Source organism: Diabrotica undecimpunctata, chromosome 9 (assembly GCF_040954645.1).
Source record: "Diabrotica undecimpunctata isolate CICGRU chromosome 9, icDiaUnde3, whole genome shotgun sequence".
Classification (NCBI taxonomy): Eukaryota; Metazoa; Arthropoda; class Insecta; order Coleoptera; family Chrysomelidae; genus Diabrotica; species Diabrotica undecimpunctata.
Genome location: NC_092811.1, coordinates 128,862,145 through 128,880,529, shown reverse-complemented (window position 1 = coordinate 128,880,529; position 18,385 = coordinate 128,862,145). Strand labels below are relative to the sequence as shown.

Here is an 18,385-nt window from a genome sequence, read left to right as displayed (position 1 = left end):
TATCGGTGGATAATTAGTACTGTGTTAATAAACATTTTGGGATAATACGAATGATAACAGCACTGGATAGACATTGGAAAACTATTAAAGAGTGCCCAAAATGTCCAGAATATCCAAAAACGTATAGAAAAAAGTACATTAACATCTCTGGAATCCGTGAAACCTTTTTTACGGTTCAACTACATATATCAAGTGATGACTAGGTTTCCTTAGCATTAGGGCTCACTTGGAAGTAAACACGTATTGCGTACCTCTTCATGGACAATAATGAACAGATTACTATTTAACTGGGAATAAGCCACAATTAAAGGTTAAAATACGTTTATTGACGTTTCAATTTCCACTTCGGAAATCGTTCTCAAAATACAATTTAATTAAAAAAGGTCGCAGTACAATCACTTTATCTACAATATATCTACATTCAAGAGACAATAATAATAGTAATGTATCTTCTATTATTTTTGATCCTACGACTAAACACATTTCAGCCGTTAGACTAGCCCTCCACTTGCGATTTGTAGTCGCGCGATTGTTTAGTCGCAAACATTGGAAACATTGTTTCAAATGTGTTAAAATCATATGGTTTTTTTTTTTGTAGTTATGATTGTGTAGTCGCGATTCTGAAGATAGCTAAGCCTGGTGTGTCTTAAAGAATATTTAATTTTTATTTTTTTTTTTTTTTAGTTTCAGACAACGAGGAATATGCTGGAAATGTTGGGGACATTTTGAGTACTATTGTTCAAATAACATGTAAAACTGTCTTATATGTCTTATATGTCTTATCAAGTAGTTTCGATGTCATCCATTGGAAAACTGATGTAATTCAGCGATTTATAAATCGCAATGGAGGCAGCCCTGTAGATTTTTTACGACAGCGATTTTTTTGTCGCCGCAACTAAAAATCGCAAGTGGAGAGCTAGCCTTAATGAATAGCTGTGACGCTAAGTGACAGCTGTGAAAAAACTTATAGCTCACGGGGTCTAGAACTATTCTTCAGACACGATTAGAGATAATAAGACTAAAAAAGAACAGGAAGAGCTTGAGGTTACTGTAATTGCGTCGGAAGTTAGATGTCACGTGTTTGCGGTTTTGTAATAAAAATTTATCAATTAATATGAACACCTGCATTTTTTCATTCATAATCTAGTATATCAGTAGACAAGAATATTGTTTAGTTTTGCACAGTACTCTAGATTTTTGAAACAATAAAAATCAAAGGTCATTTTTAATCTAATCAAAACAAAATATTCTATTATTAATTAATGTATTAATGAGCATGAAACAATTACGCTGTCAAAAAGGCGAAAATTCACAAAAAAAAAACAAAAGCTAAATAGTTACATTGATATAATTTAGAAAGAACTAGCGGACCAACTCGACATCGAGTTTTTTAAATGAAATTTTTATTTTGCGAGAAAAATGAAGAGATCAATACAAACAATATAAGCAAGAATATACATAACATTCATCAATAATAATGCAAGTAAAAAAAAAGTGATTATGGAAGTCGACCTCAAAAACCGGAATGCAATTTTTAGTTCATCAAATGTCGACATGGATATCATTTAGCAGTTAATTTTGCATACTGATCACGAATCCGGTGTCAGATTTGCTCTATCTTGACGTTTTATGCGCGTTTCGGGTCACTTCCGGTGTCGGATCGCAACCGGAAGTACATATTTAGATTCGTCTCGACGAGACCTTTCGATCCATATATACATTGTGGGGTCTAAAAACCGGAAGTGAATTTTTGTACCAAAAGTATATTTTGACAATCTCATACGTAATACTAATAATATTCCGAAAAAATATTTTAATTATCTAATATGGTTTTTGAGTAAAGTGGTGGACAAGAAAAGGGCTTAGCGTTTTAGTATATAAGATTGGAAACAATATTTTGTTTATGCTTACAATGTTTTGGAAATTGCGTGTTTTTTTTTTAATATTTCTTTTATTAACTTGAACATATACTTTCAAAGAAGTAAGAGAGTGTATATACCTAGGCTCATAAATTAATCAGAATAATGCAGTAAATGTAGAAATTAACAGACGGATATATCTGACAAATCGAGCCTATTATGGATTAAAAAATTTTTTAATAACAAGCCTAGTTGCAAAAAGAACGAAACTATTGATATACAGAACTCTTATCAAGCTCATCCTCACCTACGCGTCGGAAACATGGACGATGACAAAGAGCGATGAAGAACGTTTAAGATGCTGTGAACGTAAAATCTTCTGCCATATCTATGGATATGCCGGATGAGAATTCCATGGGTACAAAGAGTTACTAATGTTGAGGTACTTCGTCGCATGTGTAAACAAAAAGAATTACTAAGAGTAATCAAAGAGAGGAAAATGCAATACTTGGGTCATGTGCTGAGAGGCGAAAGATATGAATTACTTCAAGTTATACTGGAAGGAAAAGTACAGGGCAAAAGATCAGTAGGAAGACGCCAGAACTCGTGGCTGAAAGACCTGAGGAGATGGTTCGACAGCTCATCCGCAAAAATCTTTCGCGCAGCAGTTTCCAAAAAACCATTGCCATTTGGATTACCAACTTTCGAAAGGAGACGGAGCCATGAGAAGATATCTATGGAGGAGTACAGGAGGGCGGATTATGGCGTAGACGCTATAATTTCGATCTTTTCCGGCTGTATGACAAACCTGATATTATTAGGTCCATCCAGCTGACAGATTTTGCAAAAATGCTGTTCTTTTGGCATTCCAAAATCCTTATACAGGTTTTTGAAGGTTCTAAAAGATCTATGAGAGCTGATGACAAATCCTTCAAGAAGTACAGCTGATTTTGTTTTATTTTTTGTTAAACAATCATAAAAAGTTAAAAGATAATTTTTTGCCTATAAAACGTTTCTTATACAGATTGAACGAATTTAAAACGGAACATACGAAATCAATGTATTTCGGCTCAACTCCGCTCTAGGTGGTTGGCCAACAAAAGGTTGTCAAATAATTATATTATAAAAATGCAATACTTCAGCGGGCTGCTGGATTCGGAACTCATTCAAGAACAAGTCAAAACTCCACCCAAATAGGTTGCCTAGAATCACTGAAAAAACTAGACTAAACAAGCAGTTATTATGCCGTCAAACCACTTATCGCTTCCTTATAGTCCAAGAGATAGAGCCGAAATTTTGAACTGATCAGTAATACGACATTTCTCTATTGGAATATATTCATTGTAACTGGGTTAAGACTTTGCCTTACAGGCGGACGCCCCTCGTGGTACAGGGGGTGGCTATACAGGGATAAAGTTGTCATTTTTTTCGGAAAAATTAACGATCGATAATATGGCTGAAAATTTGCCCAGAGTAAGATCTTGGTATAACTAGACGAAATCCCAAAGGGCGGACGCGAGAGTAGATACATAAGGTGTAGCGGACAGGGGTGAAATTGCAATTTTTTGGGGAAAAATTAACGATAAGTAATATGTCCGCCATTTTCATGGCTCATTATTTAGCCCCTAAAAACTTTAAATCCAAAAGGGCGGACAGCTGGGTTGGTACAGAGAGCCACAAAACGGGGTCAAATGTACCACTTGCCTGCGCATTTTAGGTCTCGGTAACAATTTTAAAACTGATTTTATTATGATATTTTTATACCGATTGATTTGAAAATTTGTATGCTCATTTATGTTACTATTCTGAGAAGCGTCAAGTAGAGTTTTCCTCAAAATTTTCCAAAACAATTTCCGTAAATGAAAATTTTCGTAATTTTTTGAGGTAAAATCTAATTTGTAGAATCCTTTCGATTTTCTGTAAGTTACACCATGATTTTTTTCCAAAAATTTTCAAACGATTTTTCCGATAAGAAAAAAAAATTTAGAAAAACTTTTCTAAAACATTTGATAAAACTCTACGTCATCGTCTGAATCTTTTATAGAATATTTTGTAGTATTAAAATGATATTATGATAATGTTTTTTTTTCCAAACTAAAGTCATATTTACTTTACAAATCACATTTTTTTCTTAAATATAAATATTTTACGAATTAATTTTTAATTGAATAAATGTTTGATATTTGATATTTTATTAAATTAAAGTAATTTTATAATGTTAATTATTAAATATTTTTGGTATAACAAATAGTAATTTTACTTATTTTTTATTAGAATAAAAAGGTTTTTAAATTTATATTGCATAAATAATGATTGTTCAGATATAAGAAAAAATTGATTTATTATTACATTAATAATCAAATACAAAATATAGTATTTCTATTTATCAATAGATAAAATTCAATTTGTAGAATTCCTTTAACATTTTACAAATAATTATTAATAAAAATCAATTTAATAGTGGAATTATCAATTTTTTAAGTTTTGAAATTTACTTTGTGGATATTTTCAATATTTTTTTTAAGTTTCAAATTGATTGAATTTTTTTTCATTAGTTAATTATAATTTTACAAATTCTGTTTGGACATTAATTTTGCATCATTATTATTTTAAAATATTAAAATAATAATGATGCGCGTTCATTTAGATCAGTAATTCTAGACGCATGCGCTAAATGTAATAAGTATCAAGATGCTTTTATTCAACTTGGTGAAACTGACTTCGATTGTAATGAAGTTTTTGAAACCTTAGAAACTTTCGTATGTCACTTATATGGAACAGGACTGACGAGAACAATTCCAAAAAGAAAAGTAAACGATGTCAGATTTTCACTATTTAACCGGCAGTATAAGTTGCATGATGTGAACGAACCTTAAAAAAAAACTAAAAAATTTCGATGCTTCAAGCTTACCACCATGTCAAGATGAATTACACCAACATCTACTGCGAGCTCATTATATTTCAAATATTTGGACAAATGCTCATAAAAAAGTACCAACAGTTTGAAGATGAAACATATAAATTCAAATGGTTTAGTGGACCTCAGATGCCAGAATCAGTTCGAGAAGTAGTGATTGAAAATGAAGCAGATAATGAATGTTATATTATTGAAAGTGAAAGTGACGAAGATGATGAATGTAATGACATCAATGAGAGTGAGAAAAATGACGAAAATGTTTTAGAAAAGTTTTTCTAAATTTTTTTTCTTATCGGAAAAATCTTTTGAAAATTTTTGGAAAAAAATCATGGTATAACTGACAGAAAATCGAAAGAATTCTACAAATTAGATTTTACCTCAAAAAATTACGAAAATTTTCATTTACGGAAATTTTTTTGGAAAATTTTGAGGAAAACTCTACTTGACGCTTTTCAGTATAGTAACAGAAGTGAGCATACAAATTTTCAAATCAATCGGTATAAAAATATCATAATAAAATCAGTTTGAAAATTGTTGCCGAGACCTAAAATGCGCAGGCAAGTGGTACATTTGACCCCGTTTTATGGCTCTCTGTACCAACCCAGCTGTCCGCCCTTTTGGATTTATAGTTTTTAGGGGCTAAATAATGAGCCATGGAAATGGCGGACATATTACTTATCGTTAATTTTTCCCCAAAAAATTGCAACTTCACCCCTGTCCGCCACCCCTTATGTATCCACTCTCGCGTCAGCCCTTTGGGATTTCGTCTAGTTATACCAAGATCTTACTCGGGCAAATTTTTAGCCATATTATCGATCGTTAATTTTTCCGAAAAAAATGACAACTTCATCCCTGTATAGCCACCCCCTGTACCACGAGGGGCGTCCGCCTGTAAGACAAAGTCTTAACCCAGTTACAATGAATATATTCCAATAGAGAAATGTCATATTACTGATCAGTTCAAAATTTCGGCTCTATCTCTCCGACTATTAGGCAAGCTCCTCTTTCCTTTAAAGGAGACTGATAGTTGAACGATATTTTATACAATGTCTATCACCGGGTATGGATTTATTTTTGTCCAATTTTATATTGGTCCACTATTTCAAATGCAGTTCAAACAGACATATATTAAATTGTATGTTCCGTTTTAAATTGGTTCAATCTGTATATCTTAGAGAAAAATGGTTCAAATAAGAGTTGTAGATCTTAAAGAGTTATTTATTTAGCGAGTTTCTAAATTAAAATACATGAAAGATTGACCGAGACAATCACAAAAATCCTTATTTTTGTATTAATTTATTAATGTTAATAACACAACTTTTTTCCAATTTTTTCGGTGTTCCATCAACCTAGGGTCAAATGGAATGTTCATTTTCCGGAGATTTTCCTTCCATACCAGTTTTATAAGTCTCTCGTTATGCAGTCTGTGCGCGTGGCCTGCCCATCTTAGTTGCTGTGACTTAATTTCTTGGACAATATCGGCGTCATTGTAGAGTGCTTTTAATTCGATATTGGTTCTGATCTTATACTGGTTTGTGGTGATGTCCGAAAATTTTTCAAATTATTTTTCGTTCAAAGTTCTTCGTTTGCTTTGGTCATGGTCCACGTTTCGCATCCGTATGTTATTACAAGTCTGACGACGGATTTATAGATTTTTGCAAAATGACATGTAATATATCTACTCAAAATTATGGCAATTACTGAGTAAATAATAAGAGAAACATTTTTGTAGCCTACATTTAGCAATGTAATAGAATGGAATCTTTTAGACAATTCCGATGCTCCTCTTTGTAATAATTCAGCTGCCATAAGTTTAATCCAGCCCTAGGGTTTTGTTTTTTTTTTAGTTTTGTTATTAGCTGTTCCGTAACAAGGAACCATATTAATAATACAATAAGGCGGACACCAGTAGGAAGAAGGTAAACGGCAAGAGCCAAACAAGAAAAACGAACCAAGGAACAAGGATAATTGATAGCAATGTAAAAGTAGATTTGACCGACTTGATATTAAAAGTTACTCTGTTAATCTCGAACCAAAAAAACAACAATAAAATCGGTACAGCCGGTCTTAAGTTATAACAAACGGTCTAACAAGATTTACTATGTTTTATATACAAGTCGCTCAGAAGCAGAGTGGCCCAACTGTTTTTTTGTATAATTCAGATTGGTAGTACAATAGCCGGCATTTTATCATATTGGGTGAAAATTATTTCCAGTTCCAAAAAGAATAATAAATTTCAAGTATTTAAAATGACCTCTGAAAATTTTAGGTGTACTAAAAAACTAGAGAAGTTACTTACAAACCAAAAAAAGGAGAGCAAGATATAAAAGTAGAATGGCTTAAAATACAGTGGCTAATGTTCAAAGCAGAAGAGCCCTTCAAAATTTATTTTAAATATTCTAATAACGAGATTGATCACATATTAATATCTAAGCGGTGGGCAACCTTCGTAACAGATGTTAGAACATATAGAGGCGCAAATTGCGATTCGGACCATTTCTTGGTTATATCGAAGATAAAACAAAGAATATCAATGGTAAGAAAAGAGAAAGGCGCCAAACAAAGAAAATTGAATACATATATGTTTAAAAATCCTAAAAAGAAGAATGAGTACCAGCAGAAAATAAAAGTAATATTAAGTGAAAGAGGAGAACAAAACAACATTGAAGAAGAATGGAATATCATCAAAACGACAATTACAAATATGGCAAAGGAAACATTAGGTGAAACCTCAAGCCAAAGAAACGAGGAATGGTTTGACCAAGATTGCCAACAAGTAATAAATAGCAAAAATATAGCTAGACAGAAATGTCTACAAAGGGATTCCCGATCGAATAGAAAGGCATATGAAGAACTCAGAAAAGATGCAAAGAAAATATGCAGAAGGAAAAAGAGAGAAATGTTGTAAATGTAAGAAGTGATGTAAATGAGAGTAATAACAGAAGAGAGGCTAGAAAATTTTACAAGGAAATCAAGCAATGCACCCAAGGATACATAACAAGATCAACAGTTTGCAAGGACAAAAATGGGGCAATTATCAGCGAGAAAGAGGAAATAATGAAAAGGTGGAAGGAGCATTTTCAAGAGCTGTTAAACCCAGAAAAAGAACAAAACGAAGATGAAGAGATAATTCACCACACAGCAGAACAACTAGTTGAGCAACCAACATTGGAAGAAACGATAAACGTCATAAAACATCTAAAAAATAACAAAGCACCTGGCACAGATGGAATAACTGCAGAACTGATAAAGAATGGTGGACATGCGCTATGGAGGCGTATCCATAAACTAATCGACCGCATATGGACACTAGAAGTCATACCAGAAGATTGGAAAGTAGGAATCATACTTCCTATGTACAAAGCGGGAGACAAACGACTCTGCAAAAATTATAGGGGCATAACAGTTTTAAATGTCATCTACAAGATATTATCAGGAATTATATATAGCCGCCTGGAATCGTTTTCGGAGGAGATTATTGGTGAATACCAATGTGGCTTCAGACCAAAGAGGTCAACTATTGACCAAATACATATGTTAAGAGGTATACATGAAAAATGTGTTGAATATAACATACCTATTTACAACTTGTATATCGATTTCAAACAGGCGTTTGATGGAGTAGATCGACAAAAGATGTTAAAGCAACTATCTATGTTAGGGATACCCAATAAGTTGGTTAAACTTATACGAATGACTCTGGAGGGTTCCAAAGCTATGGTGAAAATAGATGGAGATATGACGCAGGCCTTTGATATTGAAAATGGAGTTAGACAAGGGGATGCCTTATCAACAACACTTTTTAATCTAACTTTAGAAGCTGTTATTAGAAAACTGGATATAAACGGCTGTATTAATACAAGATCTATGCAAATATGCGCATATGCGGATGATGTTGCCATAATAAGCCGCAACAAAAGTGTATTAAGCGAAAAAGTTATAGAACTGAAACGAGAAGCTGCTACGTTTGGTCTATATATAAATGAAAGCAAAACAAAATATATGGAGTGCACAAAATCGAATGAACATGAGAATCTGAAGGTAGACAACCATACCTACAAATATGCCTCCACTTTTCCCTACCTAGGCTCAATAATAAATGACAACAACATCAGTCAAGAAATACAAGCACGGATTCTTAGCGGTAATAAGTGCTTTTATGCATACAAAGACTTAATGAAAAGTAAGTTACTGAATCGTGAGTCTAAGCTGAGAATCTACAAAACAGTAATTAGACCAGTGGTCACATATGGATGTGAAACGTGGACCCTCTCAACCACTGATGAAAATCAACTGAGAATATTTGAGCGCAAAATACTAAGGAAGATATTTGGACCAACCCAATGCAGCGATGGTTCGTGGAGAATTAAAATGAATCACGAGCTGGATGAACTAATGCAGAGCGCAGATATTGTCAGATTTGTAAAGTCACAAAGACTAAACTGGCTTGGTCACCTAGAAAGAATGCCAGATAATCGAGCTGTAAAAGTAGTCCAGAGATGGAAGCCCCAAGGAAACAGAACAAGAGGAAGGCCCCGTAAAAGATGGATAGACGACGTAGAGAGGGATCTTAAAACCATGAACATCAGGCAGTGGCGAAGGAAAGTATCCGACAGGGCAGAATGGAAGAACATTGTTAAGCAGGCCAAGACTCACAAAGGGTTGTAGCGCCATTAGAAGAAGAAGAAGAAGAAGATTCTAATAACGAGAGTGTATTATTTAATTGTGTTGACGTCTAAAAAAAACAGACGTCTTTCAGATAAAAAGAGAAGAGTTCTACTTGAACATCCTCTATCCCGCGGGAAGACCTATAGATCAACTAACATTATAAAGACCTTCAGAGTCTTCTCCCTTACATTCCGCCGGTCTATTATGAATTTTACACAAACGTGGAGGCAACAGATAATGATATTGGATCAGAAACAGATCCAAGCTTAATATTTGACATAATGGCCCAACTGCCTTTTTATTATTATTATTATTATTATACATAAGCTAGGGCAGAGGAACTAAATCCTTATTATACCCAAAAACAAAGAAATTTCATTAATAGCCTACTAGCAAAAAACAAAAATTAAAAATAAAAGAAATAAAATTACAATTTTTGGTTTAAAAGAAAAACAATATTTTAACTATAATGTAAAACGGTCAAGTCTGTTTTTGAACGAGTTGGTAGAGGGAGCAGAGACAATGTTATCGTTAAGGCTATTCCAGCACTCAAAAACTCTATTTGGTAAAAAGTTCTGCCTTGATCTTGTAGAAAAATTTTCTTTCTTCAGTTTGAACTGATGTCCTCTGAGGCGTTCATCTTGATTAACGGTAAACATTTCATCGAGATTTCCAAAATTGAATTTTAGTATTTTAAAAGTTGTAATTAAGTCTCCACGTTGTCAAGGAAGTTCAAAAGAAGTTAGGTTAGCCATACTAAGTCTTTCTGCATAAGAAGGTCTTCTCGGTCCCAAAGAAATTCGGTTGGCTTTTCTTTGGACGTTTTCCAATATAGTCTTGTCTCGAACCAGATCAGGATACCACGTTGGTCCAGCGGATTCAAGTATGGGTCTTACGTACAGAGTGTAGAGTTTACAGAATGATTGCATTGAAACTCTCGAAAAACACCTCCGAATAAGATACAGTCTGGAGTTCGCACGTTTACAAATAGAGGTAATATGGTCGGACCAAGTTAGGCTGCTGTTTATGATAACACCAAGATCGTTATACGAAAACACAGAATCTAATGGCTGCCCGTTAACAAAGTACGGCACAAGTGGGTTATTTTTACCAATTCGAAGCACTACACATTTTTCAGCGTTTAAGGGTAGTAACCACTGGGAACACCAAGTTAAAATAGAGTCCAAGTCCATTTGGAGGGTTAGCTGGTTTGTGATTGGATTGGCATATATTTTTGTGTCATCAACGTATAAAGATATTTTACTTGAGACATAATAAGGAACATCGCTGGTGTAAACCGTAAACAGCAGAGGTCCAAGGAGGGAAGCCTGAGGCACTCCACTTTCCACTAACCTGTCCTGTGAGAAAGATTCGCCAACTCTAACTTTGTAATATCGATCTGTCAGAAAATCATCTATCCAACGAAGTAAAGTACCGCGAACTCCGAAATGTTCTAGCTTATGTAGAAGTCTGCGCTTAGGTACACGGTCAAAGGCTTTAGAGAAATCTAGATAAACAACGTCGACCGGCTGCGAACTGTTAAGTGATGACGTACTTTCGTTAACACAATGTAAGAGATTGGTTAGAGTAGAGCGACCAGAAAAAAGAAAAAAAGTAAAAGATTTTGTAGAAGAAAAGATTTTCTTTTGTTAATTTTTTGCTGTTTTGCTGTGGAATGTTTGTGTAAATGAATAAAATAATACCTAAATGGTTAATAAAAAAAACATTTCATTTTTAGCTCAATTCTTTAGTTGCCGATATCTCAAAACATCAATTTTACACTTAGGCCATTGTGCCTCTGAGCGACTCAATATAGAAATATCTTTCCCGGCAGGCACATGTTTTAACATTACTTGTGCCAATTTCCGTTGGCTTTCCACAGTCGGTTTGGATTATTTGATGGAAGCTTAAAACCACATAAATGATTCTACACAATTAAATAAAAAATTGTAGGTATATCAGTACGACTACATTTTATTTTATGAATATTTAATAAAACTTTTATCACAATAAAAAGCACGTTTCAGCCGCAAATATAATTATATAACATTATATTTCCTTATAGACATAAAAAGTTGTAAAAACGAAAAACCTTGACCACGATTCCACGGTCAAATTCGATGCGATAGCAAAGTAAATTGTTATGAATTTTGTTTAGAATATGTATGAATGTTAAATACTCGAAAAATTTGATAAGGTATTGATAAATCGTTATTTATTAACTAGTGTTGGAAAAAACGTATATTTAGATATATTTTTTACATAAATTAGTCATTCTGAGTATCAATGAAATTGTTTTGTAACGCGTGTGCAAATTTCAAAGATTCAATAAAATTTTTGTTAACTGTAATGATCTCATTCATTTTATTTCTTATCGACGGTACAAAGGTAACGGTATTTGTCCATATTTCTGTGTTTCCAGTGTATATTTAGACTTTTCTGATGTGTCATTTTCTTTTCTTGAAAATTATTTAATAGTCTTGTTCACTTTTTCCTATTTGGTTTCGCTCCTTTTGTATCCAGATGAAGCTGGACCTAAGGTTTACCTAAGATGACAACTAAATTTGTCACTGAAGATCTTCAATTTAAAAAAATTGAAACAAAGAATCAAAATTAGCAGTAGCAACAGGTGAAGCTAGAAATATCTATACTATAAACTCCAAAAATTTTAAAGACAGATTTATGAAATGATATAAACAGAGCGCAGATGGCATGGAGGAATAGTAAGAGGCCCAACTGATATGTAATCCTACATCAAGGAAAAGAAGAACAGGCTAAACTCCTACACTTTCCAAACAATAAGGTTGATCTAGACTAGGATGGGGAAACTACGGCCCGCGAAAAGTTAAAATCCGACCTTGCGTGTGGATGTGTTTGAGTGACCGCGCGCTTCGGCTGGTGCGTGTCGTGTCGTCAACACTGTCACTGTCCGCCTCATTCGGAGTTTTGTTTTACATCAAATCACATCTTCATATGCAGTGCAATTTCTTTCTTGCTTTCGAAACTACAACGTGCTACAACAGTCCGCTAACAGACAGTTTTATTTCGGAATCCGCAGGATAAGATGTTCTTTTGTACCTACTTATTAAATCACAGAACTTAAAGACAAACCGTTGTGCCTTATTTGTAATCAATTAGCTGAACTTTTTAAGATTTTAATTTGTCTCTAAAAAAACATACAAATTCAAAATATAAGCATATGACAGGGGCATAGAGAAAGTATTTTGTTGAAAGGCAAAAATAGAAGTTACGTAGGCAGCAAATTATGTTTACGAAGCAATCTGATACTCACAAGGCATCAACACTGGCATGTTGTAGCTTACAAAACTGTTAAAAGTAACAAAACATTATCGGATGGTGAATTCGTAAAAGAATGCATGGTAGCTGTAAGCAACATTATTTGTCCCGAAAAAAGTAACCAGTTTCAGTCTTTAGCTTTATCACGAAGGACGATAACTGATCGATTTGATGATTTCGCTGTACAGTTATCGTTACAGTTGGAAAAAATGAAAATGCTTTGAATACTTTTCAATAATCATGGATGAGATCACAGACGTGAGCGATACTGCCCAGTTGCTGATTTTTATTAGACGCATTGATCAAGAGTTCAATATTACTGAGGAATCAGCAAACTTCCAATCACTGAAAGGAAATACTACAGGAAAAATATTTATGATTCTTGTTTTGAGGGTCTTTCAAAGGTAAACTTGCCTAAAGAAAAATTATGTAATATAACCACTAATATTTGGTAAAGAAAATCCATATAATAATGTATTAAATATTTCATCGCTGCTTAATACACCAGGATGTGTTGTGTAAAGCAGCTCTTAACATAAAACCCGTATTGAGCGTGATTGTTAACCTTATAATACAATACGTTCACGTGGTTTGATGTCTAAACAATTTCAAGAGTCTTTAAAATCCACCGAAAGCGAATTTTCTGATCTCTACCATACTAAAGTGAGATGGTTAAGCTGCGGTAACGCATTTGACAGAGTATGAAATTTAAGGAAGGAGATTCAGGACTTCATGACTGAACAAGGCAAATGGGACGACGTTAAGATCATCTCTGACAACAATTGGCTTCCTAAATTCGCATTTTTTACAGATTTGCTTTCACACCTAAATAAATTACGAAGCCTCAAGGCAAGAACCAACTCTTAGATGATTTTTGAGGACATTTAAAAGCTTCCAGATGTATAGAGAAAAATGAAATCACCCATTTTTCCAAAATGAGCAGTATGACACCTGTCTCAGAATAAAGACTTACAAAGGTTCGCTCAATAACTCAAGAAACTGCATGAGAAATTTAAGAAGAGATTTCTAGATTTTAAGAAAATTGAACCGTAGCTTAACATTTTTTTCATGGCTTTTAATGTCAAGGTCGATGAAATATTTGCCCCGTCGCCAATAATTTGTCATTATACAGTGGTTGTTCCATCAAGACGGCTGTTCAGTTCACAACGCTCGAATAATTAAGGAGTACTTAAATAATACTTTCTCGAATCAAGTTGTTAGTGGAACAGGCGATATTAAGTGACCTGCGCGATTTCCAGATCTTACACCCATGGACTTCTTTTTTTGGGGACATTTAAAAAGCATCATCTACGGTCATCCTGAGGCTAGAGCCCAAAATTTGGATGAATTAAAAAACCGAATAAGAGAAATCTCCAATTCTGTTACAGCAGAAACTCTTACATTTGTCTGCAGACATTTTTATGACAGATTGGGATACTGTCCAGCCGTAGAAGGTCAAATATTTGAATAATTTCTGTAGGGCATAAAGAATTATTTCTTATTTTATTAGGAATTATTTTTTATTTTCAATAAGAGTATATTTTTAAAGGGTCTATTAGAAGTACTTGCAGAACAGAAGAGAACACAAAGCAATAATGGAAACAGTTCATTAGTCAACTATATTAGCAAAAGTAAAGACAGATTACTCACAGTCAAAATTATTTTTTATGGTTTGGAATATGAGAGCGTTACGGGGTTTACAATATATACATCATTATTAGTCACAGTAGTAGAAATTTTAAAGGATATTAGTAAAATAACTAAGAATGTTGAAGGAGAACATCAATCATTCAGAGTAAACAACACTCATTGGTGGGACCACTACTGACAGAAATTTTATAAAATATCAGTATAATAATTCAGAATGTTCAAGTAAAATACCAATCATCCAGAGCAAACAAGCTTCATTGGTGGGACCACTATAAGTGGCAGTAATTTTGCCAACAGATTTTGCGTTAAAAAAGGTTTTTCACTTTTTTGGTACATATTCATGGAGCAACTCTTTCTCTTTCATATGGCACCCGTAGAATTGCCATATCTTCATTATTTTCTGACTAATGTTATTGCAAAAGAAATATATAACAAACCTACCTGTATGTGCTTTGTAGATTTGGCTAAAGCCTTGAACTCCGTTGGACAGGAAGATTTGTTAATATTATTGAAAAAAAAAACAAACATATACCTGCACAATTTATTAGACTCACCATAAAAATTTCAGTTTTTTTATTTTAATCGAACTAAAAGTATGTTAACTTGGATACTAAGGTGATGAATGGGTTGCATAACTATTGGGTACATAGTTACGTATAAAATGGTATAAATCTTTCTTAGAATTGTCAAAAATTTATAGATGGCAGTAGAATGTGCTCAAAGTGTGGAGTAACTAATTGTTTTACATTCTAAGTTTTTTTACTTAAAACATAGATTTGTGGTCATTTTATTTAAAATTTACACTAGTAAGTATTGACATTATTACATAATGGTGTTACTTTTGATTTTGGTTAATTCTTAATCATAAAACAAGACGATTAATCTTGGATTGGAATTTTTAGATGGGTAAATCTAAAGATCGTTGTGTTGAGAAAATCTCGTCCATTATTGTTCTATTAGAGAATAACACCACTTAGTCAGAGAGATAGCACGAAAATGTGGTGTATCCCAGTCGTCAGTGACAAGAATGAGTCAAAAACTCAAAAAGAAGCGATCTGTGACGTCAGTTCGGAAATCCGGTGTGGCAAAAAGCCTTCAATCACCCCAGAGCGCAACGAATTAAAAAAAAATTAGCTATAACACACAGAAGGGCCACCCATAGAGATTTAAGAAATAAGTTGGAAGAAGCAGGATGCTCAGTATCGGTGGCCACCGTACGCCGAAATTTGCATTACATGGGCTTCAAATGTCGCAGACCTGTTAAGAAGCCAAAACTAATACTACAAATGCTCACAAAACGCTTAGTTTGGGCCAAGATCCATAAAGACTGGTCTATTGATAATTAGCGTAAGGTAAATTATTACAAATCATTTTATTTTCGCACTTTATAATTGTTATTCACATTCACAGGTTTGCTTCAGCGATGAAGACACATTTCAAATTATGGATGACAAGGTCCAGTTTGTCCGAAGACGTCCAGGGGATGAAGATGAAAAGAAGTGTGTAATTAATACAAATAAACATCTCACATCAGTAGTAATATGGTCGGTGATTAGTGGCAAAGGTATGAACGTGTGTATGTCGTAGAAAAAACCATTCGACAAGAACAATATAAATGCGTTTTGCAGACAAGATGGGTTCCACAAGTGAACAAATGGTTTGGTAACAGCCATAAGATATTTACGCAGGATAGAGCACCTTGCCATACGGCTAAAAGTATTCAAAATTTTTTGTTAGAACAAGAAATTCCGGTCTTACCATGGCCCGGCAACTCACCAGACATGAACCCCATTGAAAATGTCTGGGAGTGCTTAAAAACATAGTTAATCAAGGAAATAATTACCAACAAGGTTCAGTTGATACAAAGAATCATTTTCCATTGGAATCACACCGAAAATTTAAAACAAATCGCACGAAAATGCATAAACAGCGTGCAGGAGAGTGGCTGAACTGCTTAAAACCAAGGGTAGCTTAACAAAATATTAATGTTATAGTAAAATATTATAATAATTTACGTTGTTTTTGTTCAATAAATATGCAAAAAGGTTGCTACTATCATTTGTGTTATATCTCTCGCTTATAGCTAACATAGTTATAATTATAATTGATTATAAAACACAGAAAACTAGAATTTGCCAAGTGAGTCTAATAAATTGAGCACGAACTGTAGATAATTCAGGATACCTAACTATTAACATGCAAGAAAATTTGAATTGAGGAGTCTAACAGGGAGATAAAGTCCACAGCTCTTTAATTTAGTAATGCATAAAATCACAATAGAAACTGAAAATGCAAGACAACAGTATCAACTGGACACAAAACAAAAAAAAAATAATTTTGTTCTACAGATGAAAAAATACATTAAAAAATTCATATTATGCTTCTTTTATTTATAACTAATTTTTATTTTAAACTTCCAATTTTCTGTACACCAATAAAGACAAAACTGATCACCCACTTTATGGGATATTCTAGTCCTAAACTTTAATGCCGAAGCGCCCTCAAAAATAATTTAAAACCAATGTAGAACAGTTCATAAATCAATGTTAAGCCAATTTACATTTCAAAAGTAAATACATACCCAAAATATACAGTCATGATGCTATCCTCCGGGCCAAAAAATAAAATACAAAAACAAAAAACCTAAAATAAATCTAACATAAAAAAACACAAATTATCCACAATCAAACACACACTAATCGGTCGAGTATCACAAGGAACTGTTCACTTTGACATTCCCCAATGAAATAAATACAAAAGTAGTACTTTTACATTGCGATACAGATAAAACTATTATAATAAAAAATGATCGATAAGTAGGTATACAAAATTTTTCTCTCTTGCTATCTTGGCAAAGAACCGATCGGATGAGAGATAGTTTGTCAATTACGGTGTTAGACTGTCGAGCTGTTACGATTTTTATCTAATTATAATATGAAACAAAAATGTTACTTGTTTTACGAGTTTTACTAATTAGTATGGAAATTTATTAATAATCATAACAAATAAATGTGGAAGTTTTTATCTTAAGTATGTGGAGGAAAATAGGCCAGTATTAAATGTATTTAAAAATCGGCTATTCCGTAGTCGGTCCCAAAACCGGTTGAGAAAGGAGGGTTAGGCCGTCGGGGTAATCCCCGGCAGCAGGAAAAGAAAAATATAAGCTAACCATCCCAATTAGACAAGGCGAAAAACTCGGGTTCGTTCGGAAGATATTCCCACGAGATTTTTTTTGAATAATCAAATTTCATGAGATAACCCAGAAAAAGATTCACGTGGAATGTGGAGCTGTGGAACCCACACTAACTTTCGAGGGTGCAAAAATTGGGATCGTCCACTTCTGGAAACAACTAATCTTTGAACGTTTTGAGTAATATTAAATAAACGAGATATTTAAATAAAAAATAAAACGTTTGTAATAAATAAGTTAAAAATTATAAATAAGGTAGATATGTCTAATATTTTAAAATATCAACGAGCCGCCGTTGATTTAATAATGGTGCAAACACTCCTGACCATGGAGCTGCGCGAAGGCGGAGTCAAAATTCGTGTAAAGGCAGAAAGGTCCTATTGTAAACCAAATTTCGTCTACTGAGCCGTGGTCAGTAGGAGTGTTTGCACTATCTCTACTAGGAAATAAGGTTGCATATCACTCAATCGTTTTAGTTCGCGCGTGAATTTTGTTAGTCGTCTGGCAAGTGCCTATTCGCATTGAGCACGTGTTATAGCTCTTCAGATTTTGGTTGGTTGGTTTTGGTTTGGTTGATTCGTTTTTTTCGCAACTCTTTTATTTTGGTTATATGAACTTTGTTTAGAAGGTAAGTAATATGAATATAGATCGAGCTAATTTATATTTTTACGAGTAATATCTTTAAAATTCGCCTCTTTTTACGGTTGTATCAGAGCTGATACATTGCGTTTTTTACAGGGTACTTATTTGACAATAAGTTGATTGAAAAAATTGTATCAGAATCCAATACATATGTTATTCAAA

General features: G+C 33.6%; 1 protein-coding gene across 5 annotated transcripts in view; it reads right to left on the bottom strand.

Moving 5' to 3' along the window:
- Acsl (Acyl-CoA synthetase long-chain) overlaps positions 1 to 18,385 on the bottom strand; it is a 133,535-nt gene that overhangs the window by 50,114 nt on the left and 65,036 nt on the right. The window contains exon 1 of one of the 5 annotated variants that reach the window (XM_072545272.1): positions 16,973 to 17,268. The exons of the other annotated variants lie outside the window; for them this stretch is intronic. Coding sequence (XP_072401373.1) covers positions 16,973 to 16,989 — 17 coding nt within the window. The 5' untranslated portion in view covers positions 16,990 to 17,268. Of the gene's footprint in view, positions 1 to 16,972; positions 17,269 to 18,385 lie in introns of those variants that run through there. 5 annotated transcript variants of the gene reach the window in all.